Source organism: Brassica oleracea, chromosome C4, assembly GCF_000695525.1.
Source record: "Brassica oleracea var. oleracea cultivar TO1000 chromosome C4, BOL, whole genome shotgun sequence".
Lineage (NCBI taxonomy): Eukaryota > Viridiplantae > Streptophyta > Magnoliopsida > Brassicales > Brassicaceae > Brassica > Brassica oleracea.
In genome coordinates, this window is record NC_027751.1 from 11,533,115 (window position 1) to 11,560,644 (window position 27,530).

Sequence of the window (27,530 nt, forward strand, 5' to 3'; positions counted from 1 at the left end):
TAACAATGATGAAATAGTAGACTGAAATATTAAGTTTGTCAATTATTTTGGATTCCGTAACGTTTGCACTCGAATAACTGAATAAACTATCAAATATTTGCGACCTGTTAAACAATGATATATTAGATTCAAGAAGGAGATTTATTCAAATACTAAAATCTAAATTTGCTAATTTAACAAATCTTTATCAAATCAGTGAAAAAGATAGAATTTTAACTCAGCATCCTTAAGTTAAGACTGAAATTATTAAGAGTTAGTTACTTGGACTGTTGGACATCCATAAGCGTTAAATTTTGAAAATTGAGAGTATGATCTTATTCCTCTTTCACCATAGTGTTTAAGATCTAAGCAAGCAGATCTACAAAACGATAATAGCTTTCTAAATTGAGATCCAAGGTAATGTCAAAATTGGCAAACTAACGTTTCTTTTTGTTTGCCAACAAGAATGCAAAATGTTAAAAATGAGGAACTTTGAAACGCAAATTATAATCCTTCAGATGTTCCTTTTTTTATTCTGAAGATAATGCAAAAAGGTAAGTTGTAGCATCAGCTTCTTGATAATATCACAGATGCAGAGAGTGGTTGTGTTGCAAAGAACCTCATAGGAACTTTCTGTGTGGTCTGCCTGCATCTTCGTCTTGCATATGCTGCCAAACAATTCAAGTTTTGATTACGTTAGCTTGACTGTCAAACACAAGACAAAATAAGATATCACTGAACTGTGTGGCAACTAGTAGTAACACATATAACCTTTTGCATATTAATCGTCATTGAAAACTCAAACTAAACAAGGAATGCCATAGAGAATAAATCGCATAACTGTGTCCCTTGCACCAATCCATATTCAAGAGCTCATAGTTCATAAACTAAAAATGGAGTAATAAAAACCCTTTTGAGGGCTGTAGCAAGAAACTGTTAAGATTCAAAAAGAAAGTCTATTTCTTCTTTTTTTTCTCACTGATGAACACAAAACACCACCAGAAGCAGATTAGTAAAACACAAAATAGCAAGCAATTATGAAAACAAGACTCAATTTCTCCAATAAATATTGTAATAAAATCACAGTAATCATCATCATCATCATCTAAGAATGCTACTGTGGAAGAAGATAGAAAAATTGTAGTTTTTCAGAATCCGATCGTTCCACCAGAATAACTGATTTGCTTTCACATAAGCTAAACCAATTAATGTATCATTTTTCATACGAATCGAGTAAGATTGAGAGGAAGGAGAGATAAAGAACTGACGAAATCTTTGACGATGCCCTTGTAGACAATGATGGGGAGAGCGATGCCGAAGATCCCGATGAGAGCGAAGTTGCGACGCGTCCAGCGGAAGTTATGCTCGAGATTCTCCCTGGCGGATCCCCAATCCTCTATGAACTTGTTCTTGTTCGTCTCCATTCCTCCTCCCATCTTCGCTTTCTCGATTCAGCGGAAGTTATGCTCGAGATTCTCCCTGGCGGATTCCGATAGATACCGGTTAAATTAAAATTATTTTGATTTTTCGATCAATTTAGTGATAAACCGGGCGACAACAATGATCAGATGTGAAAGTGACTTATAAGCTCAAGGCCCGGCCCAAAGTTTCGTTTAAACATCTTTACATCAATTTACAAAAATAATTTCTTTAGGCACTCCCGCGTAAAATTTTAAGTTCCAAGATTTTAACTATTACGGAGGAACAAAAGGGATACAGAGAACGTAATTGTCATTGGATCGCGCTATATTCATTTGAGTCACTTGGATTAAATTCTCAGTTTCTCTCCCGCTCTCTCTCTCTCTCCTTAAGAAGACTTTACATTTCCATATGCATAGAGATATCGCCGTTCATCAAAGCTCTTTCTGTATTCTTTAACTCGTTGCTATCTCTTTGGTTCATAGTAAAGAGCATCTTACTTCGACCAAAAAAAAAAAAAAGAAGAGCATCTTACTTTATTGTTGCACGGCCACTCTGCCCCACACATTGCTTTCCTAGGGTTTATAATATATATTCTGTGAATTTTACCTCTTGACTCTTTCTAATTCTCAGAATAAAAGAAAGAACAAACTTAGTGCTTGGTGTCTCTGAAGAATTCTTATTAATGTAAACATCATTCATTCTTATTACACCAACGTATCAAGAATGTTTAAAGAGTATAAGTCTATATTAAAAAACATACTTATATCACTTTCAAATAGTTGACATTTTCTTGTTTTTTAAATCGAGAGAGAATTGAATGGCATGAATCTTTCCTGCATTTGCCGTCTCTGTGTTTTTTTAATCTCTAATCACACAATTAATATGTTTATGTTATGATTAGATACAAATAAAAAACAGAATATAAACACATGCAGTGCGTTTGATTACTTCATAACTTCATTCTTTTCGAAGTAAAACAAAAAAAAAAACAAAAAATGCTTTGTACATTTGGTTGTGAAGATTGAATGAGTAAAATCTGAAAACCTTCAAAATGAGTTTTGCAGGTGGGAGAGATGGATCTAAAGGTTTCATGAAGAGGGTTACATCAACTTTCTCCACTAAGAAAAACAAGAACACAACAAATGATCCCAAACCACTACTTCCTCGGTCCAGATCAACTGGTTCAAACTATGAATCCATGAGGCTACTTCATGGTCAGGGGAAAAGGGCTCTTCCACATGTTAACACAAAGAGAACCAAATCTGCTGGTGTCTCTCCTCAGCCAAGGCGTCAAAAGATCGATGAATCCGGGAAACAGTTCACCAAGCTGAGATGTTTTGATGACAGCGATTCCGTTTGGCTGTCTTCGGATTGTGCTTCTTCCAGCTCTCTTCTAGGGGAACGCAGAGTCTCTGTGTCGTTTCATTTCTCACTCGACGAAAGGGTTGTCTCTTGGTTATCAAATGCTGCTAAGAATCAAGGTGACATCATCACTACCGCAGAGAATCATCAGAAAAGTTCAAAGAAGGCAAAATATTCTTCAGAGAAAAACAACAACAAGACTTGTCCAAGTGAAGAGTCATATGCGAGTCCTGAGTTGACTTTACAAGAAGAAAAGAAAGTTAGCTTCTCTTTAGAATCAGAGATGTCTCTGGAGAAATCTGCAGAGATTGGTGATCCCAAGAGCAAGACTGTTGCGGAGCCGCTCTTTTGGCCGTATGAGCAGAAGTTTGATTGGACACCAGATGATATATTGAAGCATTTCTCCATATCTCCTCGGAGAAAAAAGTCAACGGGAAATAAAAGTAATGGTACCTCTCCAAGATCAATGAGGGCACAGCTTCAGACAAGAAAGCTGGTTCTCAAAGAAGGGTGCAAGAGAAAGCTCATGTTCAATGGTCCTGGATCAAGTCCAAAACAAGCACGGACAATCGGTAATAAGAAAACCAAGATGAGCAAGAACCAACAACAGCCCATCATGAAGAGTTTGAAGAGGAACAATAGTTTGCCAGCAAGTTTGAAGAGAAACTCGAGGGAGGAGGTACCTGTTCAAGCTGCTGAAGAGAGTGTAGAGATGTGCAGAAAAACACCTAAGAAGCTTATCATGACACGCAGGTCCAGGACTTTCATAGAAGATGACTTTGCCTTGATGAATGATTTCTCTATAGAAAATGCGGTGGGGCTTTGCGAGTTCAGGGGAAGAGAAGGCATTGATTCAGACTTCAACACTGATGGTTTCTTGTTTGAAGATGCTCTATGAAAAAGATAAAGGCTTTACAGGTTCGAAAACCCGAGACTATAACAACATCTGCACTGTAGATTACGGAATTCGGCTCCGAACCTCCTGGTATTTTCAAAAAAACAAAAATCTGCATTGGAGACATTTTTGTTTCAATAATTGTGTATCTGTTGGTACAAGTTTGGGAATCTCTGAAATGTGTTTGCAGAGAGATGGTTTCCCTTCTTCTTGGAATGTTTTAGCAGAATAACTGTTTCCCTTATATTAAACATACTTTTTTCGTTGAGAATTCCTCGTTCCCTTTCGTGTGTTTGCTACATCTTGCTATTTCCCTTTTCCTGAAATATTTGGTGTTGTGTTTTCAAGTGAGTCAGAGAGATATAATGTGTATGTTTCTGACCACTCTAAGCAGAGAAAATTGTTATTGATATCTTCTTATTTGCCAAGATAAAATGCGATGTGTTGATCTTTTGCAAATATTTTATAAACCAAGTAACTGTCTGGCTTTTATAAGTGTTTGTGTAAGAAATAATTTACATTATCGATTACAAAAACATTTACTTTCAGTGGCTATACTGTATTTGGAAGTGAACTTGGAGGATCACCCAAATACATAGTGTGATAGGTAGAGAAATGTTTAAATTGATAAAAACCTTCAAGTTATTTGTTTTATTTGCTTCACAGATGTTGCATTTACAGACTTCCGGATGCATATAAACACATAACCAGGCCTCCTCCCGTACATGATACCACAATGTTTAATAATGTCTATCACTTTTAATTAGTTGTAATGAAAGAGCAAAGCCTTTGATAAAATTGGTTGGATGATTTTTAATGTCAACATCATTCCTATTACATCAACGTAGCAAGAATGTTTAAAGAATATTCTTAAAACAAAAAAAAATCATATATCATCTTTCAAGTAATTGACATTTTCTTTCTTATTTTTTTTTTATTCAGAGAACGGCATGAATCTTTCCTGTATTTGCCGTTGCTGTTTCTCTAATCACAAGCTTAATATGTTAATATTATGAATAGACAAAAAAACATAAACACATTAAGAGTTTGATTTACTTCAGAACTTCATTCTTTTGACAGTAAAAAAAAAAAAAGCTTTGTATTTGGTTCTGAAGATTGAATGAGTAAAATCTGAAACCTACAACATGAGTTTTGCAGGTGGGAGAGATGGATCAAAAGGTTTGATAAAGAGGATTACATCAACTTTCTCCATCAATAAAAACCAAAACACAACAACAAATGATCCGAAACCAGTTTTTCCTCGGTCCAGATCAACAGGTGCTAGCTATGAATCAATGAAGCTGCGTCAGGGGAAAAAGGCTCTTCCTGATGTCACAGCAAAAAAGACAAAGAGGACCAAATCTGCTTGTGTCTCTCCTCAACGAAGACGTGAAAAGATCGACGAGTCCAGGAAACAACAGATTGAAGATATCGATTCCATTTGGTTGACTTCTGATTCTTCTAGCTCCCTTCTAGGGGAACGTAAAGTCTCTGTCTCGTTTCACTTCTCACTCGACGAAAGCATCGTCTCTTGGTTATCAAATGCTGCTAAGAATCAAGAAGACACCAAAGACAATCATCATCATCATCACCAGAAAAGTTCAAAGGATGCAAAATATTCTTCAGAGAACATACGAAAAGATGGAAAATATGTTGGAACAGATTCTGCAAAGCCGTGTTCTTCACATTTACCTGAAAACAACAACAAGACTTGTGAAGAGACCTCTAGTTTCAACAGATATGTGAGTCGTGAGTTGACTTCGCAGAGTCACGAAGAAAAGAAAGTTACCTTCTCACTAGAATCAGATGCGTCTCCTTCACCGGTTATCTCAAATCTTTGGCCACCTACTCCTCCTATAACCATACTAGCATCAGCTTTGGAGAAAGTTGCGGAGATTGGAGGTTCAAAGAGAAGGAATGTTGTGGAGCCGCTTTTCTGGCCATTGGAGCAGAAGTTTGATTGGACAACAGATGATATAATGAAGCATTTCTCCATGTCTCCTCAGAGAAAAAAATATATTGGATCCAAAAGTGCTAGCACCTCACCAAGGTCAATGAGGGCACAGCTTCATACAAGAAAGCTAGATCTCAAAGAAGGGTGTAAGAGAAAACTCATGTTCAATGGTCGGCCTGGATCAAACTCAAAACTAACACAGATTCCAGAACTGAAACAAACAATCAGCAGCGACCAACCACCCATCAAGAACCGTTTGAAGAGGAACAAAAGTTTGCCATCAAGGTTGAGAAACACCAGCGAAATATCTTCAAAGGTGGTACCTATTGAAGCTACAGAAGAGAGTGTAGAGATAAGTAGAGAGGAAAAGAAAACACCTAAGAAGCTTGTCATGACCCGTAAGTCCAGAACTTTTTTAGAAGATGACTTTGGTTTGATGAATGATTTCTCTATAGAAAACGCGGTGGGGCTTTGCGAGTTCAGGGGAAGAGAAGGCATTGATTCAGACTTCAACACTGATTGTTTCTTGTTCGAAGATTCTCTATGAAAAGCAAAAGGCTTTATACGACATCACGGTTATATATTGCATATACTTGTCAAACAAACATCTGCATTGGCGACAACTTTGTTCCTTGATTGTATACCTGTTGGATAGTAACATTTATTTATAAGTTTATAACACATATATGTCATGCGTTTTGGATCAATCAAAAGAGCTGGAACATAAGTTTATGTTCCTTACTCCTTACTCCTTAGAATAAGCAGAGCAGATAGAAGGAGAGAAACACAACACATTGGAGAAATATAGAAACCATGGATGAAAATTGAAAAGTCACTGTTTTAAAAAGTAGAAAAAAAAAAAGAGGGAGAGACCAGTCTAGAACGCTGCGCTGTTTTTAATATAGAAACGCTGATATCATGTCATGCGTGTCGTTTCAATCAAACCAAAACGACACAAAGTATACCTTTTGTTTACTGTCGGATGAGTTAACACTTAACATCCATTTCCCTATTGTCTAGGGTTTCATGAAGAAGCAAGCTTCTCCCTCCGCCATGAATTCACGGCGGTGCACGGTCTTGGAGGATCCTCAAATCATAAGTCGAAGCATCTCACTACTTACTGCTGACGAAGTGTTACTGAAGATTCCAATCGATCTCATAATCGAGATATTCTCGAGGTTACCGTTGAAGTCTATCGCGAGGTGTCGTTGCGTATCGAAGCGGTGGGCGTCCTTACTCCGCCGTCCCCATTTCACGGAGTTGTTCTTCACCAAATCGTTGGCTCGCCCCCAGCTATTTTTCGCATGCCAGAAAGAGAGTGAGATGATCTTCTTCTCTTTACCTCAGTCTCAGAATCTTAATGAGTATGTGTCTCTTACAGCCGCGGATCATCATATTACTTTCCCCTTTGAGCGTGTGGATGGCATATCTAGTTCTGTCAATGGATATGTCTGTATAAGCGGTCATCAGATCTTAAAAGGAAGGAAGACCCGAAAGGATGTGTTGGTGATATGTAACCCTAGCACGGGACAATCCTTTACTTTACCCAAAATACCTAATCTGAAGAACATGAAGAGCACTGCAAAGATCTATTTAGGTTATGATCTGATTGAGAAACAACACAAGGTGTTGGCAATGGCCAGGGCCCAAGGTAGATGGTAGAAGTGTGCATCAAGTTCTTACATTAAAAGGAACTAGGAACCTGACTTGAAGGATGATTGAATGTAGCGTACCCCATTATTTTCCAAAGGCAGAGTGCATATGTATCGACAGTGTTTTGTACTACGGTGCTTTAGGTTCCAATATGTGTCATATTCTAGTTTGCTTTGATGTCAGATCTGAGAAGTACAGCTCCATTAAAGCCATTCAACGAGCAGTAGAGGTAGGTGCAACTCTGGTAAACTACAAAGGTAAATTGGCTTCGCTAAGGGCGCAACCTAACCCCCATGCTATTAGTGGAACAAGTACAAGTTTTGAGATGTGGATTCTAGAAGATCCTGAGAAACATGAGTGGTCCAGCCGTATTTACAAATTGCCTCCTGTTTGGAAGGATATAGTTGCAGGGGAGGTCTTATTCTTTAAAGGAGTGACTGCTACAAATGAAATTGTTTTGTCCCCCAAAACTTCATCCGACATTTATTACGTTTACTACTACAATTTCGACAAGGAAAGTATAACAAGAGTTGATTTCCAAGGAATGAAACCGTTTAGGAAGGGTTGGGGTTCTGGAGTTTTTACCATACTGAACCATGTAGAGGACGTGAAACTTATGTAATTGTTTTAGAACTTTGTAACGGAAGCTGGCTCCTTGAAGATGTTAATGAAAACTTTTTTTTTCCAGTGGTTCTGTGTTGTTGTTATAACTTTTTGCTTATCTAAGTTGTAAATTATGGTTTTGAAACTCCTCTGGACTGATTTCACTTGCTACTATTTGTTTTACTTTTGATATTGGACTTAGGTATATGTACATTAACAGATCATAATTGCTTGGATTGGAGCAACACCTACTGTGTACTCCATTGGGATAAGACATAACTCTCTGCTTCTTATACTGTACTCCTTCAGCTCCTTGTCCTGTTTACAGACACGAGCAAGTGATGTTGAGTCCCGATCATAGGTTTTGAGTAGCAATCCTAGTAAAAAAAGGTGTCGAGATTCTGCTCACGTGGTTGTTTGAAGATATGGAGCGCTTAGAACCTGTACAGACAATTGAGAATAAAGTCATTGTTGGATTGGAAGAGAGACAAATGAAGCATGATTGGATCCAAAACAATGAAGCAAAGAGAGCAGATCTTGACTTGTTCTTGAAGAAACTGAATGTATTGCACCGCCTCAGGCAATCTTAGTGAGAGCCCCTTATGTTTTACAGTGCTTCTGTGTGTGTTATAACTTTTCGGTTATCAGAATGAATATTCTCTGTTCTATACCATATATCCTCTTGTTTCAGTGGTTATGGAGCAATGATTGTTCTAGATTATGTTTTTTCAAACTCTTGTCTACCTGCCACACTATGTTATTTGGTGATCCACTAATTACACTTTCCGACTATAGCTTCAAATTTTTTTGCTTTTAATATTGAACTTAGGTATGTTACATCATAACTGGAATCTATCTGAGTTGTTGTATCCTTTGTTAATCTGTTTTATGAGCCAAATACATGTATTATAAATTCAGATTGGCTGTAGAGCTTGCTCGGAAACATATTATTGTGTTGTTTGTTACTGTACTGAAGCAGACTCGAGGATTGCTTGGATTCTGTTGCGGATCAAATCTAATGGCCTCATCGCCTGTTTCTCAGAGAAAAGAGGCAGAATGCTACACAGCTGTGGACTAGAATTGCCTTCTGAGAAACTAAATCTGTTGAAACAAGTTCTTCAAAGTCGTCTTTGCTTTTACCTGAAAGCAACAACAAGCTTGCTCGGGGAAATCGTGAGAAGGGTCATCTACTTCCAATAGATATGTCAGTCCTGAAGAAAAGAAACTTAGATTCTCACTAGAATCAGAGGTGTCTCCTTCACTGGTTAGCTCAAGTGGTGGGAGATCTGGTCCTAACTAAAACCATACTACCATCAGCTTTGGAGAAAGTTGCAATGATGGTATGAATGGCTACTTGACATGAGAGACTCACCTGCCTATATTCAGATCCTCAGTGTGGTGTATGGAGGACAACTTTGATCAACCAAGTCATGTGAGATGTCGGACCTAATTTATTGAAAAAAAAGTCTTTGCAGGTTCTAAAACAGAGAAGATAACATGATACGATTACATACATACTTGCCAAACAAAAAAATCCGCACTGGCCACAATTTTGTTCCTTGATTGTATATCTGTTGGAAAGTAATTAGTAAATACATATAACATTTATATATACCACATATATGTATGCGTTTTGGATCAATCAATGCTCTACCAACTGAGCTACACACTGAGTTCTATATACAGAGAATTTACATTATCGATTACTAAAACATTTAGTTTTGGAGGCTATAGTCGAAAGTCAAATTAGAGGATTACCCAATTACATAGTGATAGGCAGACGAGTGTTTTAAAAGGCTAATTTTTCGCTTAGGTTGTGGTAAGAGTGTGTAAACATATGGCATCAGCAACTAGATATATACTTCCACAGAGGCAATTAGTACAAAAAATGCTTTGACAAAACGACCATTTCAATATGTGATGGTTTCTTTGTTTGGTTTGCTAATTCTTAATATGTGTTTTGCTAGAAAATTTCATCTCCAGGGGAAAATACCATTTCTTATACCGTAAACACACACATGAAACTGGACACAATCAGAATTAAACTATTGAATTGTAACTTTAACACAAGTGGGTTTTGGACAAAATATTTAATTTTATTTCCTGCAGTATCATCCAAAATCCGACCTTTTGTAATTTGTATATTTGAGAAAAAAAAACATTGTATGATTAATGTTTCTCTGAAAATATGAATTGCATCAAAGAAAACTGTTAGGATACGGCAAAAGAATTCTCAGGGCTCTTTGTTTGTATGTCCATCCCATTTACGGTCTGTTTTGTTGTGCTGTGACAAATCGGTCCTACTCTTTTTTTTTTGTTTGCTAATTCTCAATCTCTGTATTGCTGGAAAACTTGTCTCTAAGGGGAACCAAGAGTGGCTTTGAAAGGAAGAACGGGTCGCCATTAACCCATTTCTGGTGCGTCATCGTTACTATATCTTATACCTTAATACACACATGAGACTCAAAATCAATGAAAGTATCGAACTGTAACTTAACACAGGTGGGTTTTGGACAAACTATTTGATTTGCGTGCCTTCCGTCACTAAGACACTAAAAACATTTTCATCGAGTTGAATAAAGGTAACCAAAGCAAAGAACTAATACAAGATGAACTGCATCCAAGAAAACTGTTAGAACATTTAACATTTTCGTGGTATGCAAGAAAATCATAGAGTTCATTGTTTGTATATTGGGGATTATAGTGAATATATCCAACGAGCAGAGAAATTCTTGTTTTTCTCTCGAAATGCATTGACAGTTAAGAACGACGTACCGTTTTTTAATTAACAAACGACACGCAAACTAATTTCGTGTCGTGTGTCGTTTCAATCAATCCAAAACAACACAAAGTGTAACTTTTGTTGACTGGAGGAGCAAGCAACTGACGATCGTTTCATGTTTTATTTACAAAGTCGTGTCGGATGGGTTAATTGCATTGCTACTTCCCGATTGTCTAGGGTTTGACGAAGAAGCAAGTTTCTCCCTCCGCCATGAATTCACGGGGATGCAACGTCTCGGAGGATCCTCAAACCATCTGTCCTAGCAGCTCACAACTTAGCGCAATTGATGATTTATTACTGAAGTTACCAATCGATCTTATCGTCGAGATATTCTCGAGGTTGCCGTTGAAGTCTATATCGAGATGTCGTTGCGTATCTAAGCGGTGGGCCTCCTTTCTTCGCCGTTGTGATTTCACGGAGTTGTTCTTGACCAAATCTTTGGCTCGCCCGCAGCTTTTGTTCGCCTGCCGAACACAGAGGGAGACGGAGTTGCTCTTCTTCTCTTCACCTCAGCTTCAACATCCTGATGAGAACTTGTCTACTATAACCGCCGATCATCAAGTGAGTTTCCCCTTTGAGAGCGTCTATGATATATCTAGTCCTGTCAATGGCTTTGTCTGTATACGAGATGATTTGATGTTAAAAGATAGGAAGACCCAAGAGCTTGTGTCGGTGATATGTAACCCTAGCACGAGACAATGCTTTCCTTTACCCAAAATGAATATTGATCCACTAGTGAAAAAGAGTACTCCGGTGAGAAGCTTTTTAGGGTATGATCCCATTGAGAAACAAGACAAGGTATTGGCAATGATCAAACGATATGATACAGTTGTGGATCATCAAGTTCTCACATTAAGAGGCTCCGGGAACCTGACATGGAGAAAGGCTGAATGTGGCATACCCCATTTTCCTCCGAATCCAGACTCTATTTGCATCGGCGGTGTTTTGTATTACGCTGCTAGAGCTTCCAGTGGTGGTTATATGATAGTTTGCTTTGATGTCAGATCTGAGAAGTACAGCTTTGTTAAATTCACGGAAAGAGAAAAGTATTTTGCAACTCTGATAAACTTCCAAGGTAAATTGGCTTCGCTAATGGCGCATCCCAACCCCCTTTTTATTAGTGGAACAAGTACAAGTTTTGAGATGTGGATTCTACGAGACCCTGAAAAACATGGATGGTATCCACGTATATTCAATTTACCTCCTACGTGGAAGGATGTAGTTGGAGGGGAGGAGTTATTATTTAGAGGAGTGACTGCTACAAATGAATTTGTTTTGTCCTGCAACTGCAAATCTTCATCCGAGCCTTTCCATGTTTACTACTACAATTTCATCATGGAAACTATAACCAGAGTTGAAATCCAAGGAATGGGAGCGTTTGAGAGGGGTTCTATAGTTGGCATATTTCCAAACCATGGAGCAGATGTGAAGCTTGTGTAATTGTTTTTGAACTTAATAGCATAGGCTGGATCTAAAGTTCTCATCTTGAAGATCTTAATGAAAGCCCTTATCTTTTCCACTGATTTTGTGTTGTTGTAACTTATTTCCCATATCTGTTGTTCAGTGGCTCATGCACACACTATGGAGCAATGATTGTCCTAAATTATGTTTTTGAATTCACTTCCAGACAATAGCTATGTATTGTTTTACGTTTGAAATTGGTCTGTACATTGATTGGCACATCATAGTTGGAATCTATCTGAGTTGTTGTCATCCTTTGTTCATCCGTCTACGAGCCAAAACATTAATGATAAACTCAGTTTGGCTATATAGCTTGTTATTGTGCTGTTTGTTTTATACTGAAGGAGGCTTGGGGGTGTGGTGGATTCCTTTGCGGATCGGATCTCATGGCCCTGCCTGTTTCTCAGAGATAGGCTGCAGAATTCTCTAGGACAACACTACTGTGGACTCCAATTTCTTTCTGCAAAAATAAATATGTTGGAACAAGTTCGGCAAAGCCGTCTTTACTTCTACACTGAAATCATGTTAAGGGTCATCTACTTCCAATAGGTATGTGAGCCAGTCATTTGACTAACAAGAATGGGATGTGTGTCCTTCAGCGGTTAGCTCATCTGTTGTGCAATCTGATCCTAGTAAAACCATACCAGCATCTGCTTTGGAGAAAGTTGCTCTTAGAACTAACTTGTAGTGAGGGTAATGAGTATGAACGGCTACTTGACTCAGTGTTCACGAGAGGCTCACCCGCCTATGGAAGACTTGTTGACCAACCAAGTCATTGACGGAGCTAGTTTTCATAAATGCAAGTTGATGAAATATTCAAGCTTACTCTGTTTTCTTTGCTTGTTAGATGTAGCATTTTCGTTGAACAACAAAAAAAATGAGAAATTGCACTTCACACATTAGCACTTTACCCTATTTAGCTCAATACCCATCGACTTACTTCTCTGTTATTATCGATATTTGTTGGACGATTTTAAACCTATAGTAATTTATCGGTTTTCTTTGGTTTTCTTTTTTCAATTTTCGGATTAACTATAGTTACACTTAAAGTTTATTGTCAGACAAGTTGTAACCTATCCCTGTTCTTTAAAACCTTCAATTTCGATAATTCCTATCTAAGCTTTTCTGCTATATATATTCTTATGTTCGTCTTTCCATCTATCTCAATTTTCGGATTAAATAGAAGCTTTGCATACGTCTCCGTCTGAGACAAGCTGGCTAGACCACAAGCAATAAAGAAACAAAAACCATGAACATCAAAAGGCCTCGAACCATACCACATAACCCATCCCAATCAGATTCCACAAAACCCATTCTTATTTTTGTATTATGTCACGACATAATTGATTTTATTTCCTATATAAAAAACTTAGGCGGATATTATTTTATTTGTCTTGTATAAAGTTTGTTCTAAACCATAACAATCATCATCAGAAATACCAAATTTTATATCGGGCTACAAATTCCTCTATAAATCTAAGCACTTAAATAGCTTGCTAATTCTTCGTTCAAGGCCTGCTATAAATTCCTATATCAATAAAAGCAAATAACTAATTTTGTTAAAAAAATATATTAAAAATTTGTGCTATAAAATATATACATGTTAGCCGGCTACATACATTAGATGGCCTAAACAAAATTTATCCGGTTATTACTCTTTTTGTCTTGGATAAAATTTGCTCTAACCATATCAGTTACCATCGATAAAATGTATTAAATTTTCATGCAAATCTATTAAATGCATTTAGCCGGCTAACATATACTCCCTCTGTTTTTTTAATGTTACATATTCTAGATTTTTCACACATTTTAATAAAACACATTAAATTTGCATATTTTTTGTGTTTATCTTTGTTTTATAATTTTAAGCCAATAACAATTCAGTAAGTGCAATTAAGTTTTTTGAAATTTACAATTAGTTAATAAAACATGTATTGAAAATGTAAAAAATGGATTTTTTTAAAACAAATTTTTTTCCTAAAATATGTAATATTAAGGAGTAGAGGGAGTATATTATATGTGAATCGAAAAGCTAAACGATAAAATATGATGTAGCTGAAAGCCCTTTTACAAAAAAAAAAAATGATGTAGTTATGTTTACACGTAGGTTCAGAAGTGGTCGACTTCCCTTATACGTACGTGTTCATTACCTATATATAGCCCCTTTTTCCCAAATTGAAATTGAAACTGTAACCCTACTTTTTCTCTGTTTTCTTCCTCTTCCGATCCCCTCGAAGACCCTATATGACCTATCTATCAACCACCGTACAAACATAATCTCGTCTGTTTCACACATTTTTCAAATTCTCTCATAAATCATTTCCGATTTATCTGTTTAAAAATGTATTTTTTCTCTTGGTTGTTCAAACAAAAAAATTAATTTTTCTACGGAGGTTATATTGGTTGTAAAATTTTACTCTGATGGAGTTTATTTGGAAATGGTAAAAATCTTCTACTAGCAGAGAGAGGGTTAGTAAAATACACGCTCATAAATAGTTTGTCAAACTCCCAAAAACACTGTATTGAGTATTTTTTTAATTTTGCATATTTTTTGTGGTTTTTGAGCTAATTGACTCAAAAAAAAAAGCTAATTTCATCAAGGAGATGACTTTTGCGTTGATGGATGATTAATTTATCTATCGAAAAGGCTGTGGTTGGGGCATATATTTAGAGTTTTGTGTGACCTCATCGATAAGAAATGGGAGAGTTTGAGTAACTTAAAAGAGTTAAAACAAACCTAGTTTGTTTCTTAACAGTCGTCTCATAGATGGTGAGAAGATCCATTCAATTTTCGCACTTGTGCCATTACTCTAAGCCAATGGGTGCATATTTTGGCAAGTACTGACATACTATCCAAGGTTGCTTCCGAAGTCAACAATCCCAAGCCTTCTCCAAACCATAGAGGATGTCTTCTCCCTCGCAAATACCCATAATCCGTTTCTTGGTCTTCTCTTATTGATGTTTTGGTCGCTCCTCCCAGTAGAAGAACTTTATGTTATCAGTTATACAGTTAATTAAAGGAACGCTTAATGGACTGATTTTTAAAAGTCAATATCTACTCTCGTGCATCCTTTTGTATATAGTTCATACTATTATTCTTTTGACAGTTTACTATTACTGTAAAGGTGTTAAACTGAACTCCACTTCTGACCGAACATTCTCAATTATGTATATGACCGACCCAACTACACAACAAAAAAATAGTAGTATACATTTAGAACAGGGGCATGATTGTAATATCGCTATGCTATGATGCTAAAACCCTACCTTCCTCTCCATCGAGGCCATTCACCACTATATATATACACACACACGCTTCTCGATCTCCCTCTTCAACCTAGCCGCTACACTATCTTCCCTCAGCGACAATCACTGAGGTAAGCGATTTACTCCCCATCTATTATCTCATTTCTTACTCTTCTGAAACAGTTTCGATCTCATTCAATTTCTATCAGCTTAACGCTTCTTTACATATATCGTTTTATTTGGAAGATTGATTGCTGGTTAGATCTGTTGTGTGTTGATCGTTTCTTTAAATGATTCATCTGCAGATAATTCAGCCATGGGTAAAGAGAAGTTCCACATCAACATCGTGGTCATCGGCCACGTGGATTCCGGAAAATCGACAACCACCGGTCACCTGATCTACAAGCTCGGCGGTATCGACAAGCGTGTCATCGAGAGGTTCGAGAAGGAAGCCGCCGAGATGAACAAGAGGTCTTTCAAGTACGCGTGGGTCCTTGACAAGCTCAAGGCCGAGCGTGAGCGTGGTATCACCATCGACATTGCTCTCTGGAAGTTCGAGACCACCAAGTACTACTGCACCGTCATCGACGCTCCTGGCCATCGCGATTTCATCAAGAACATGATCACCGGTACCTCCCAGGCTGATTGTGCTGTTCTAATTATCGATTCCACCACCGGTGGGTTTGAGGCTGGGATCTCTAAGGATGGTCAGACGCGTGAGCATGCTCTTCTCGCTTTCACGCTTGGTGTTAAGCAAATGATTTGCTGCTGTAACAAGGTGAATGATCTCTTTACTCTTTAGCTTATTTGTGTGTTGTTGTGTTCTTGATGCTAACGTTATTGATTATGTAACAGATGGATGCTACTACTCCTAAGTACTCTAAGGCTAGGTACGATGAGATTATCAAGGAGGTGTCTTCTTACTTGAAGAAGGTTGGTTACAACCCTGACAAGATCCCGTTTGTCCCCATCTCTGGTTTCGAGGGTGACAACATGATTGAGAGGTCCACCAACCTCGACTGGTACAAGGGACCGACTCTCCTCGAGGCTCTTGACCAGATCAACGAGCCCAAGAGGCCTTCAGACAAGCCCCTCCGACTTCCCCTCCAGGATGTCTACAAGATTGGTGGGATTGGAACGGTGCCGGTTGGTCGTGTTGAGACTGGTATGCTCAAGCCTGGTATGGTTGTGACATTCGCTCCTTCGGGTTTGACCACTGAGGTTAAGTCTGTTGAGATGCACCACGAGTCTCTTGTGGAGGCGCTTCCAGGTGACAACGTTGGGTTCAATGTTAAGAACGTTGCTGTCAAGGATCTTAAGCGTGGGTACGTTGCGTCCAACTCCAAGGATGATCCTGCTAAAGGCGCTGCTAACTTCACCTCCCAGGTCATCATCATGAACCACCCTGGTCAGATTGGTAATGGTTACGCCCCGGTTCTTGATTGCCACACCTCCCACATTGCTGTCAAGTTCTCTGAGATCTTGACCAAGATTGATAGGCGTTCTGGTAAGGAGATTGAGAAGGAGCCCAAGTTTTTGAAGAATGGTGATGCTGGTATGGTGAAGATGACTCCCACCAAGCCTATGGTTGTTGAGACTTTCTCTGAGTACCCACCGCTTGGACGTTTCGCTGTTAGGGACATGAGGCAGACTGTTGCTGTCGGTGTCATCAAGAGTGTTGACAAGAAGGACCCGACCGGAGCTAAGGTGACCAAGGCTGCCGTCAAGAAGGGTGCCAAGTAAAGTACCTTCAGCAAGAGTCTTTCATCCGAAGACAATTTTAGTTTTTTCACAGTAGTTTGGTGTTTGGTCGCTTGTTTGTGTTATAGCTTCGTCTCTTGTCCGTCAGAACTATGTTCTCGTAACTGGGTTCTCGATCGGAGGTGGCGGAGCTACGTTGAACTCTAGCTTGCTGTTTTTTTGTTTTACTTTTGCTATCGGGTTATGAACTATTTTGGATGTTTAGTTATTATGAATATGGCATGAGATCATTTCGTGTTGTCTAATATTGTTTTTATGCGTATCGTAAATCTCTGAAGACATTGTTGAATCCATTTTATTACAAATGCTAACTTTCACATTTTCTTGTTGGGTCACAAGAGTGAACTAACAGCCTCTCGCATATTTTTCAATCTAGTTAACGGGGACAGTGAATGCTCTCGCTTCCAGGAACAAATAACGGGGACAATATATAGCCCTGTTCGTTTCATAATCGCCGGATCCAGCGGCTGCGGCAGAAAAACGTACTGTGGCGGAGACAAAAATTAGTATCAAAGGCCAAAGTTGACGCTAATAGATTGCCGGAAAGAGCAGAAACTTAAACGCCAATGCCGCTGATTTATTCAGCGTCCGTTTTATTCGTTGTTTGTTGCCGCAGAGACTGAAAGTTCAGTTAACGATGTTTTACTGGTGCTCTGTGTTGCCACTTTTAAAGGTTTAATTTTCTGACGCTACGTTTGACGCTGCGTTGATGAAACGAACAGCGCTTATGTCGAAGTCTAGACAGTAACAATGCTTGCATTTTACGACATGTTACACGTGATCAGGGAGGGTCATGTTCCCTGCACTGCACAAGACAAAAATCGGACGAAGCGAGTCTTTCTTTTCTTCTTATGGTCAAGCAAATGGATCGTTGAATAGCTTGTAACAGAATACTATTAAAAAATGTAGGAACAAAATTCCCTATAACTAAGGACTTATTTGTGTACTAACCAAAAAAAGGAAATTGGTTTTGCAGAGAGAGGGAAGAGAAAGTTGAAGAGAGAGTGTATTTTTGGTCACTTAGCAAATTAGGGGTGTTTGTGATAGAAGCAAATTTCCCTATAACGAATGTTCAATCAATACTATGTTTCATGCTCTTAGAGTTACATGTCGTAAAATGAGTTTCTACGTGATATCGTAGAGTTCGTTATATAGTAGTTGTAATGTTATATCAGTTATCTAAAAAACAAAATTAGGTTTTAAAAATAGTTCAAAAGTATGGATTAGTTTTGGGAAGATTACTCAAATAACACTAATCTTTGTTTTTATTACTAGATTAACACTAATTTTTTTTTATTTACAAAACTGTTTTTTGTACCCAAATTGCCCTCATGTCCTTTGTTAACAAAAAAAAATATTTATCAAAAATGCTATTACTATTTTATAAAAAAAAATTATTTTCAAAATTGATAAAAAACATGCCGTTAAAAACCTGTGATACATGATAACAGATTTATTAATTTCTGGCAAATTTATTTCATCCCGCAGATTTACCTTGGCAGACTTAATATTGTTATAGACTTTTATAAAAACTCTGCCATACATTACAATAGACATATTTAAGTTAGCAGATTTGTTTAAGCTCGTAGACTTTTATAGCAGATTTTTAATCCTATGATAGCAGTTTTTTAATATGTGGAAGACTTTTTTTCGGATCGATGTTTTTTTTCGCGGACTCTTATTTTAGTTTGGCAGATTGTTCTATATTCGAGATGGCAAACTTATATTATCTTACTTTATCTATGGCAAAGTTTTCGTATAGTAGTCTTTATAGCAAACTTATAAGTTAATAACAAAACTAACTTTTAGTTGATAGCATACTTTTATACGACATGGCAGACTTATAAGAGTTCTATGTAGTGAAAGACCTTTTTAAAATAAACCAGATTCCGGTTTACTAATTGAACCGAGTAAGATTAAAATTTCCGGTTAAGTTATGACAAAATTGAGCCCAAAAAATCGATTATTAACTCCTAGGTTTAGCCGCAACATCTTCTCCAAGACACGTTTTTCTCCTTTACTAACAACTGGATTTCATGTTAATCCCAAGAAAATTTGATGGAAGGTCTTAAAACAGTTTGTGGTCAGTGGCTATTCGAGAAGGAAAGGTGGATGTTTCACGTTGATAACAGAAGAGAAACCAAAGTAATTCCAGTTAATGACAACACAAGCTTCAAAGATTTGATAAACAGGGTTTACGAGGATTACGGATTAGATATGGGACATGTTCACATTGAATTGAGTTACATGTTCAGCAGGAAGAGTTTGAAAAATCTTACTCTTGACACACCCCCAGTAAAAATTGAGAATATCCGTCAGTTGCAAGGTTTCTTCCGTCACCTAAAGTTTGACCGAGTTCGGCTATGCGTGGAGGTCACTTATAAAGGCAGCAAAGAGACGATAAAACAGAGCACTCATGGAGGACATGTAGATCAATACGACGAAGACTCAGACACTGACGGAGAACGGTTTGACTATTGCGATGATCCAGATGGTGCGACATCAGATGATGAGGACTTTATAGCCTACGGATTACCTCTAGAAGTAGATATGTAGATGAAGAAGGAGTATAAGCCAAAGATTGGGTCAGCGACAAAATAAAAAAAGGCTGGAGTAGTCATTCCGCATGTTAGGCAACAACTGAATTTTATAAATATAGTTGTTGGCCAAAGTTTTGACTCCAAGTCTGAATTAAAAACACGACTTAAGATCTTGACGATAGTGCAACAATTCAATTATGATGTCGAGTACTCAACACCGACTCTGTTAATCGTAAAGTGTTGGATTGGAGGCTGTAGTTGGAAGTTAAGAGCATCACCAACAAGTAATACTCCTCGCTTTGCCGTGTGCAGCTTTGTTTCTGACCATACTTGTTCAGTTACAGAAAGATCAGCTTGTTGCAGACAAGCAACACCAGAGATTCTCGGATCTTTATACACTGATTTCATTGGTGGAGTGGAGCCAACCATTTTGCCAAGTCATGTGCATGTGCTTTGGAATAAAGGTTTCTTTCTTTTACTTGTGTACTCGAAAACTTTGTATATATCTAACTGTTTTTACTATTGTAAATGATAGATTAACTACTGGAAAGCTCACCGGACACTGAAATGTGCAAGATAATTGGTTAGGGGATCCGCAGAGAGTGGCTACCATGAGTTACCTGTGTATCTGCACATGATTAGAGATGCAAACCCTGAGACATTCACTCGCCTTGTAGTAGATTCTAGTGACAGATGTAAGTACATTTTCATTGCATTTGATGCTAGCATCAAGGGCTTTCCATTCATGAGAAAGGTTATTGTGGTCGATGGCACATTCTTGCAAGGAAAGTACAAAGGGACTCTACTAATTGCGTCATCACAAGATGGCAACTTCCAGATATTTCCAATTGCATTTGCGATAGTCGATACTGAAAACGATGAATCATGGAAGTGATTTTTCAGGCAACTGAGCTGTGTGATACCAAATAATGCATGAAAGACTTGCTATTATTTCTGATAGAGACAAATCAATTGGCAATGCAATTTCCGAGGTCTATCCATCTGCCAGCCGCGGAGTTTGCACTTACCACTTGTATAAGAATGTCTTGTTAAAGTTTAGAGGTCGCGAGTTGTTTGGTTTGGTTAAAAAGGCAGCTAATTCATTCAGGCTTTCAGATTTTGAGACCATATTTGATGAGATCAAAGCAATGCACCCGGCTTTGCATGGCTATTCACAGAAAGCAGATGTACGGAAGTGGGCACGAGCTCATTTCACTGGTGATAGGTACAACTTGACTACGACCAACATAGCTGAATCTATAAACAGAGTGCTTTCAAGTGTAAGAGAAGAAATAAGGCAAATGATGACACGCTGGTTTTCGGCACGGAAGAATGATGCATATTTGATGAAAACAACTCTAACTCGTGGAGTTGAGAAGCTTTTAGAGGTACACTTGAGTTCGTATAACACATGAATATTTTATGAACACAAAACTAATGTTGCAAACATACTTTCACAGGGACGTGTACCGTATTCTAAAATGCTAAGCGTACAACAGATAGATATTCACCAATATCAGGTTTCTGGTGTCTCAACTACACACATAGTGAATTTGACTATACCAAACCCTATAACCTAGTAGTAGAATTCACCACAAAAGCTTTGCTTGGTTAGTTTCACACCCAACCCAACCAATCTGAGATATTAACATAACTTTAGTCGAGAAATTTTCTAAAGCAATTCAAATCTATGCAGAGCTTTGGAAGTCAACTTTGGGATACAGTGTTTGCAGTTCAGGCTTTGCTTGCAAGTGATCTCTGCGATGAAACCTATGAGGTTCTCAGGAGAGGACACAAATACATAAAGATATCTCAGGTTTGATATCCTTGTATTTTGAATTGATCTGTGGAAAGAAAAGATTGAAAGTTGTTTCTAAATGAAAGAACATTTTAGGTCAGAGAACCCTTCAGGTGACTTCAAGAGCATGTGTCGTCACACATCCAAAGGCGCATGGACCTTTTCTGATCGAGATCATGGATGGCAAGTTTCAGATTGTACAGCTGAAGCTCTTAAAGTAATCAATGAGAAGAAGAAGTTAGCTATCATTTCCCCAAGATTTATGCCTCAAACTTAACATGTTGTACGTGTTTGGTTTTGTAGTGTTGCATGTTGCTCTCGACGATGCCAGCTGATGTCATTGGCCAGAAAATAGATCCTGAACATCTATTTGATTCTGTTAACCTCTTGCTTTCTTTACATGTGGGTTTATATGTACATGCAGAGTGTTGTTGAAAATTACTGCCTCTAAAAAGTATTCATGAGTCATCTCTATTCGTTATTTTATTAGAGTGAAAATGGAGGTTTTACTGCTTGATAAACTGCCCGCGCACCTGAATGGTTGGAAGTAAGAGCTAAACACACATAAAGTGTAAATAATAAGAAGAGAATTGTTGGGGGTGGATCTTGATCCTCTAGCAAGGCCTACAAGACAAGAAACTAGGCCCATTTGGGTAGGAAGTCCTAGACTTTATCATTGTATAAATAAAGAGATCTTTATTTTGATATTGGGTCTCTTCTCCCATTTTACACATTAAACACTTCTTACAAATAATTTATAGATTTAGATTTACTTGATCACTCTTGTAATACAATCTTCGATCTATAAATTCTTTTTGATGTTCATTTCTCATTTGATTCTTCAACATTTCTCCTAAACCTCAAGAATCTAATCTTTTATTTTTGGATTCTTTTATTGTATTGATTCAACAAATATTTCAGCAATTTTTGGATTAAACAGCTGGCGCTAGAAGGATGGGAGTAAGGAGAAACATCTTCGAATCATATCAAACTTGAGAGAATCCTAAATCTATATTCATCTTCTACTTCCAAAAAAAAAAAAAATATATATATATTGGCTTTTGATTTCACAAAAGACCCACCAACGAGCCCAAGATGCTGAGCTTGACGTCTCATCCTTTGGCTCGTAGAGATTGCAGCAAAGCTCAATACTTTATCTCGGCGGCGATGGCTATCTCATGGTGCTTCAGTCTCGATTTGCCGCGCGTTCCTCACGGTCACAAACAGAAGTCTTCGAAGTTGACGAGTTCGTAATCTTCGTCGGCAAGGTCGAGGTTGAAGCCGACAAAGAGAGGAACAACCATTGTTGCTTCTTCTTATTACTAGCCCACCAAGTGTTTGATCAAAGTCCCGCAAGAGAGATCTCTTTTCCGACAGAAAGCTTGTACCTTTGAAGTTCTCTGGTCCGGAGATGCTGACCTGACCCACTCGCTTGATGTTCGGTGAAGGCAGGAGATGGAGATCGACAGACCTCTCGTTGAGAGCCCTTGCTTCCACGCCATTGTCGTTGTCATTCTCTTTGACTAACTCGTCAACAAGACGACAAGCGTCTTCAAGTTCCATCACAGGAAGCGTATGAGACATGGCTTTACCTGCATCTCTATGTGTCTTCAGCAGCTTCAAGCTCTGTTCAAGCCCCAAAAAGACAAAGAAGAGAAAAGAAAACAGAGGAACTTATCTGTCCACGGGGTTTTAAAAAAAAAAAAAAAAATCTCATCAGCGACAACTCATCCTCAAAGATAAGTTTTTTATGACTTATGAAATGATCCACATTATTATTGCTCGTAGCAAATACATGTTAATAACTAATAATTATCATATTAATACGAGAAACAAGTTCCATCACTTGCTTCATATTGAGACAAAACTTGTTCTTTATTCTTTTGATTTAGTTTGGTCTAACCAAGATTGTGCTTTTGATGAACCAGTGTAAAATACAATCGTTGAGCCAAAAAGAAAAATCGGAATGGAGAGCAATACAAAGTCCTCAAGTCACGCTTTGAAGTACAAATTCAAAGTCTCGTGTTTTACTTGCACAAGTTCAAGTTCCACGGCAGTCATCTGCAGCAGCTTCAAGTTCTTGGCTTGTGCCATAATTTGCTGACCGGCTCTGTTGATCTGAACTTCACTGTGTTATTGATCACGCCAGTAATCGTTTCTCCGAGCCACTTCCTGATTCTTTTGGCCACTAAAAGAAGAAGATCTTGAGTTTAGCCAAAATGAGTTCACCGGCAACATCCCTGAATCTTTCAAGAACATGAAGCCTCTTCTGTTTCTGTCCTTATCCGGCAACAGCTTTGCGGATTTGTCAGAAGCGATGAACGCGCTGCGACATTGCAGAAACCTCTCCACTCTTATCCTCTCAAAGAACTTCATGCGAGTGGAAGATGGAAAGATATGTCACAGGCTTCGACAACCTCGCCAACTCAGCCCTCGGAAACTGTGGTCTTAGAGGTCACATCCCAAGCTGGCTGTTGAGTTCTAAGAAGCTGCAAGTCCTTGATCTCTCTTGGAATGTGAGAGCATAGAGATCGCATGATCTCTGAAAAAGTCCTCATGCCCCCCGATGATAATAGCATAACTTGGCACGAGATCAACATCTTGCTTTTTCATCAAGCAAGCTCTCAAGACAGGCTCGCCGTCAACGGGCTAGGCACGTTTGCAAAGTGTTGCTATCAAAGCTCTATCAAAGCTAAACACTGCTTCGCTATCAAGCCATACTCTATAGACGAGATTGCCAGTTGCATAAAGCTTCTCGTTACATCTCCAGCAGTCTCAAACGGAGACGTCGTCGTTCTCCAGCATGTCACGTGCTCAAGATGGCCACTTTTACAAGCCCAAGTCAAGCCCAACAACTAAGTTGACTTGTGTTTGAGCTAGGCTTATCAAGATGGAAACCTTGCCGACAAGAAGAACACAATTCATCATCCTCCACTTCGTATTACTCTTGGTGAGGAGTGAAAACAGAACCTCTGAACCAGACAAAAGATGCTTCTTCGAGCTCTGTCTTCAAAAGCTCCATCAACAGAAGCTTGTTGCCGACTTCTCAAGACGCACACCGACCCTGTTCTCGGCAGTCACCTCATCTCGTCACCAGCAACCGTGAGATCTCAGCATATTCAATTTGGTTTCAGCAAAGTGGTGTGACGAAAAGATCAAGACTGTTCACCGCAACACAATTCAACCATCTCGGCACAAGTGGGGTGGTAATGATTAATCAATCATCTCGTCATCTCATGACAATCATCCCGCCAAGGTTCTCGGTGAAGATGTGGAAGTAGGCAAGCCCCATATAGCTCTCGGCGACCTCGGACACTTCTTCACACCAAAGAGGCCTTGATCTCATTAAGCTTGGACCTTTTTGTCAAAACCATCTCAGCATCTCGTTTGACGTCTACGCGTCTTCTACTCATCAAAGCTCGAGACTTCATCATGGGATCATTCCGCCTATCGCAACAATACCGCGAAGACACGCCCGTCCACGGCGATTCGATTGCGACGTTTCTTTCATGGCGGTACGTTCATGACGATGTCTATGGGGACTTGTCTTTGGTAGTTTGTTGATTGACACTTCATCCATAGCGATTCTTTCGGGTGGTTCAGAACACTGTCCTCACAGATCGTTCGCGCAACCGTCCCCGGAGGTCCGATCGGAATCAGAAGTTTGTCAACGACAGCTTGCCCGGGACAGTCCATCAATGACACTTCGTTTATGGCAACCTAACCACGACAGTCCGTTCATGGCAATCGTCTACGACATAGGTATGTGCCTAGTTCATTGTCTTATAAACCCTATTCGTAAAATTCGCAGAGATCGATCTCGTCTCTCTCTACGAACTTGGGGGGCTTACTGTTGGGGGTAGATCTTGATCCTCTTGCAAGGTCCACAAGACAAGGAACTAGGCCCATTTGGCTAGGAAGCCCTAGACTTTATCATTGTATAAATAAAGAGATCTTTATTTTGATATTGGTTCTCTTCTCCTATTTTACACATTAAACACTTCTTACAAAGAATTTATAGATTTAGATTTACTTGATCACTCTTTTAATACAATCTTCGATCTATAAATTCTTTTTGATGTTCATTTCTCATTTGATTCTTCAAGATTTCTCCTAAACCTCAAGAATCTAATTTTTATTTTTAGATTCTTTTATTGTTTTGATTCAACAAACATTTCAGCATAAACACCATTTTTGGATCAAACAAGAATCAGTCAAAAAAACTTTAACCTTTGTAACTGGTATTGCAGTTACTGAATCCGACAGAATTTTTTTCTAATATCATGGCCGAGCGTGAGTACGTGGAATGTACCTCATCTATTATACAAGCTTTTGTTATGTTCAAACAACTATATCCGGACTACATGACAAAAGAGTTCACCAAGTCGATCGAGATAGCAGTGCAATTCATAGAAAGCAAACAAATGCTAGATGGTTCATGGTATGGTACTCTACTAAAAGTCAAAACATGTTTAATGAATGAGGTTACAAAAATCGTAACAAGATAATTTTTGCTTTGCGTAATGGCAGGTGCGGAAACTGGGGTATTTGCTTCATTTACGGCACATGGTTTGCTCTTAGCCGCTTAGCAGCGATTGATAAAGCATACAATAACTGTCTATCTACCCGCAGAGGTAAAGATTTCCTGCTTTCAGTACAAAATGAAGATGGAGGTTGGGGCAAAAGCTATCTGTCTTGCCCTGAACAGGTTTTAATATGAGTCAACATGAAATTATAGTACATACCCATTTCACCTAAAATTTTGAAAAAGTGTTAATCATTTTAGTATGTATGTAGAGATACATACCATTAGAAGGGGGTGGATCAAACCTAGTGCAAACATCGTGCGCTATGGTGGGTCTAATTCATGCGGGACAGGTTCAAACATTTTCAATCTTAAATATATTTTTTTCTCAAGTGAAACCTATTGTGTCTTATGTTGTCATATATACAATAATATAGGCCGAGAGAGATGTTATGCCTCTTCACAATGCTGCGAAATTTATTATCAGTTCCTAACTGGAAAATGGGGATTTTCCTCAACAGGTAATTTTCTGACATCCTCATTAGCAGATATATTATCTAGCTGTCTTTGTTAACTCAAAATTCAAGTGTTCTACAAACGACATCATTGTTGGACCAAGGGCCTAACTTTTCGTGAGTCTTATTTTGTCTCTATTACTGTATATACCAATTGATTCTCTATCAAATAATCATCTCAAGCTATTTTTGTTACTTGTAATTCAAAAATTATTTTCTTTTCCATTGATTTTGATCATTTTCAACCTTAGTGTCCCAACATTTTTCTCCACTCTAACAAGCTTAATTTATGACTAATGATTGGACAAATGTGGGTTATGTACTTATTCTCTATTTTATGTGTATGCGCAGGAAATAGTAGGAGCATTCATGAATACATGCATGCTACACTATGCTACATACCGAAACACCTTCCCATTATGGATGTTGGGGTCGAAAACGGTTGCGACGAAGTTCACGTCCAAATCCCCGAAGAAGAAAACGTAGAAACCTTTTTCGACAAATATTTTTTCGAAATAGATTATTCTTTACGAAAAGCTTTGCGGAGGAAACGCGAGTCATCGGACAAGAGCTTGAAAAGGGTCGCTACGCAGCGCCCGAACGCGTGTTCCGTTCGGTCGCTACGTAGCGACCGAGCGTCCATTCCGCTCGGTCGCTACGTAACGACCGAGCTCGAGCCGAAGCTCGGTCGCTACATAGCTCGGTCGCTACGTAGCGACCGAGCGCTCTTCCAAAACGTCGATACGACATTAGTCCATGCATTCTCGTCTACCCTTCGATGCTATCTCCCGAAGACCGTAGCGAGCCCATTTCACGTTCTCCGCTATTCTAAGTTATCGATCAAACTTTACCATAAAAACCGCGGAGAGTTCGTTCTTTATCGAAAGAAGCCGTAATAAACGCTTCGAGTCAGAAGACGGCCCAAAAGGACCTAAGACATGACTCGAGGCCCGACTTACGATTTCTTAACCAACAGTCCGTGAGCCGCATAGCGGTTTACGTTTGGTTCGCAAGGAAAGATAAATGTCAAGTTT

The 27,530-nt window shown here is 38.6% G+C and overlaps 7 protein-coding genes and 1 pseudogene across 7 annotated transcripts; 7 read left to right on the plus strand and 1 right to left on the minus strand.

The window, feature by feature from the left end:
• Window positions 1–297: 297 nt before the first annotated feature.
• LOC106340179 lies at window positions 298–1,460 on the minus strand. Its single transcript, XM_013779044.1, has 2 exons — window positions 1,248–1,460; window positions 298–647 (listed from the first exon to the last, which is right to left on the minus strand). The coding sequence occupies exons 1-2, from the start codon at window positions 1,413–1,415 to the stop codon at window positions 600–602; spliced, it is 216 nt and encodes a 71-aa protein (XP_013634498.1). The 5' UTR covers window positions 1,416–1,460; the 3' UTR covers window positions 298–599.
• Window positions 1,461–2,382: 922 nt separating this feature from the next.
• On the plus strand, window positions 2,383–3,829 carry LOC106340786. The gene has a single exon (XM_013779628.1). It carries the CDS (start codon window positions 2,453–2,455, stop codon window positions 3,659–3,661), a length of 1,209 nt encoding a protein of 402 aa, XP_013635082.1. The 5' UTR covers window positions 2,383–2,452; the 3' UTR covers window positions 3,662–3,829.
• Window positions 3,830–4,783: 954 nt separating this feature from the next.
• LOC106341620 lies at window positions 4,784–6,178 on the plus strand. The gene has a single exon (XM_013780342.1). The coding sequence runs from the start codon at window positions 4,804–4,806 to the stop codon at window positions 6,157–6,159; it is 1,356 nt and encodes a 451-aa protein (XP_013635796.1). The 5' UTR covers window positions 4,784–4,803; the 3' UTR covers window positions 6,160–6,178.
• A 427-nt stretch (window positions 6,179–6,605) lies between these two features.
• LOC106339715 (F-box protein DOR-like) lies at window positions 6,606–7,299 on the plus strand. Its single transcript, XM_013778571.1, has 2 exons — window positions 6,606–6,930; window positions 6,994–7,299. Exons 1-2 carry the CDS (start codon window positions 6,639–6,641, stop codon window positions 7,272–7,274), a joined length of 573 nt encoding a protein of 190 aa, XP_013634025.1. The 5' UTR covers window positions 6,606–6,638; the 3' UTR covers window positions 7,275–7,299.
• Window positions 7,300–7,307: 8 nt separating this feature from the next.
• On the plus strand, window positions 7,308–8,025 carry LOC106339717 (F-box protein DOR-like). The gene has a single exon (XM_013778572.1). The coding sequence runs from the start codon at window positions 7,327–7,329 to the stop codon at window positions 7,885–7,887; it is 561 nt and encodes a 186-aa protein (XP_013634026.1). The 5' UTR covers window positions 7,308–7,326; the 3' UTR covers window positions 7,888–8,025.
• A 2,792-nt stretch (window positions 8,026–10,817) lies between these two features.
• LOC106340261 (F-box protein DOR-like) lies at window positions 10,818–12,323 on the plus strand. Its single transcript, XM_013779143.1, has one exon. It carries the CDS (start codon window positions 10,861–10,863, stop codon window positions 12,088–12,090), a length of 1,230 nt encoding a protein of 409 aa, XP_013634597.1. The 5' UTR covers window positions 10,818–10,860; the 3' UTR covers window positions 12,091–12,323.
• Window positions 12,324–15,382: 3,059 nt separating this feature from the next.
• Window positions 15,383–17,378, plus strand: LOC106342228 (elongation factor 1-alpha 1). Its single transcript, XM_013781097.1, has 3 exons — window positions 15,383–15,488; window positions 15,663–16,135; window positions 16,213–17,378. Exons 2-3 carry the CDS (start codon window positions 15,674–15,676, stop codon window positions 17,098–17,100), a joined length of 1,350 nt encoding a protein of 449 aa, XP_013636551.1. The 5' UTR covers window positions 15,383–15,488; window positions 15,663–15,673; the 3' UTR covers window positions 17,101–17,378.
• Window positions 17,379–20,587: 3,209 nt separating this feature from the next.
• Window positions 20,588–27,530, plus strand: part of LOC106338118 — a 15,048-nt pseudogene continuing 8,105 nt past the window's right edge.

Coding starts and splice junctions, on each gene's coding strand:
- LOC106340179 (XM_013779044.1), bottom strand. CDS start 1,415: ATGGGAGGAGGAATGGAGACGAACAAGAACAAGTTCATAGAGGATTGG. Junction 648..1,247: donor AGGGCATCGTCAAAGATTTC/GTCAGTTCTTTA, acceptor ATTGTTTGGCAG/CATATGCAAGACGAAGATGC.
- LOC106340786 (XM_013779628.1), top strand. CDS start 2,453: ATGAGTTTTGCAGGTGGGAGAGATGGATCTAAAGGTTTCATGAAGAGG.
- LOC106341620 (XM_013780342.1), top strand. CDS start 4,804: ATGAGTTTTGCAGGTGGGAGAGATGGATCAAAAGGTTTGATAAAGAGG.
- LOC106339715 (XM_013778571.1), top strand. CDS start 6,639: ATGAAGAAGCAAGCTTCTCCCTCCGCCATGAATTCACGGCGGTGCACG. Junction 6,931..6,993: donor TTTCGCATGCCAGAAAGAGA/GTGAGATGATCT, acceptor TGTCTCTTACAG/CCGCGGATCATCATATTACT.
- LOC106339717 (XM_013778572.1), top strand. CDS start 7,327: ATGATTGAATGTAGCGTACCCCATTATTTTCCAAAGGCAGAGTGCATA.
- LOC106340261 (XM_013779143.1), top strand. CDS start 10,861: ATGAATTCACGGGGATGCAACGTCTCGGAGGATCCTCAAACCATCTGT.
- LOC106342228 (XM_013781097.1), top strand. CDS start 15,674: ATGGGTAAAGAGAAGTTCCACATCAACATCGTGGTCATCGGCCACGTG. Junction 16,136..16,212: donor TGATTTGCTGCTGTAACAAG/GTGAATGATCTC, acceptor ATTATGTAACAG/ATGGATGCTACTACTCCTAA.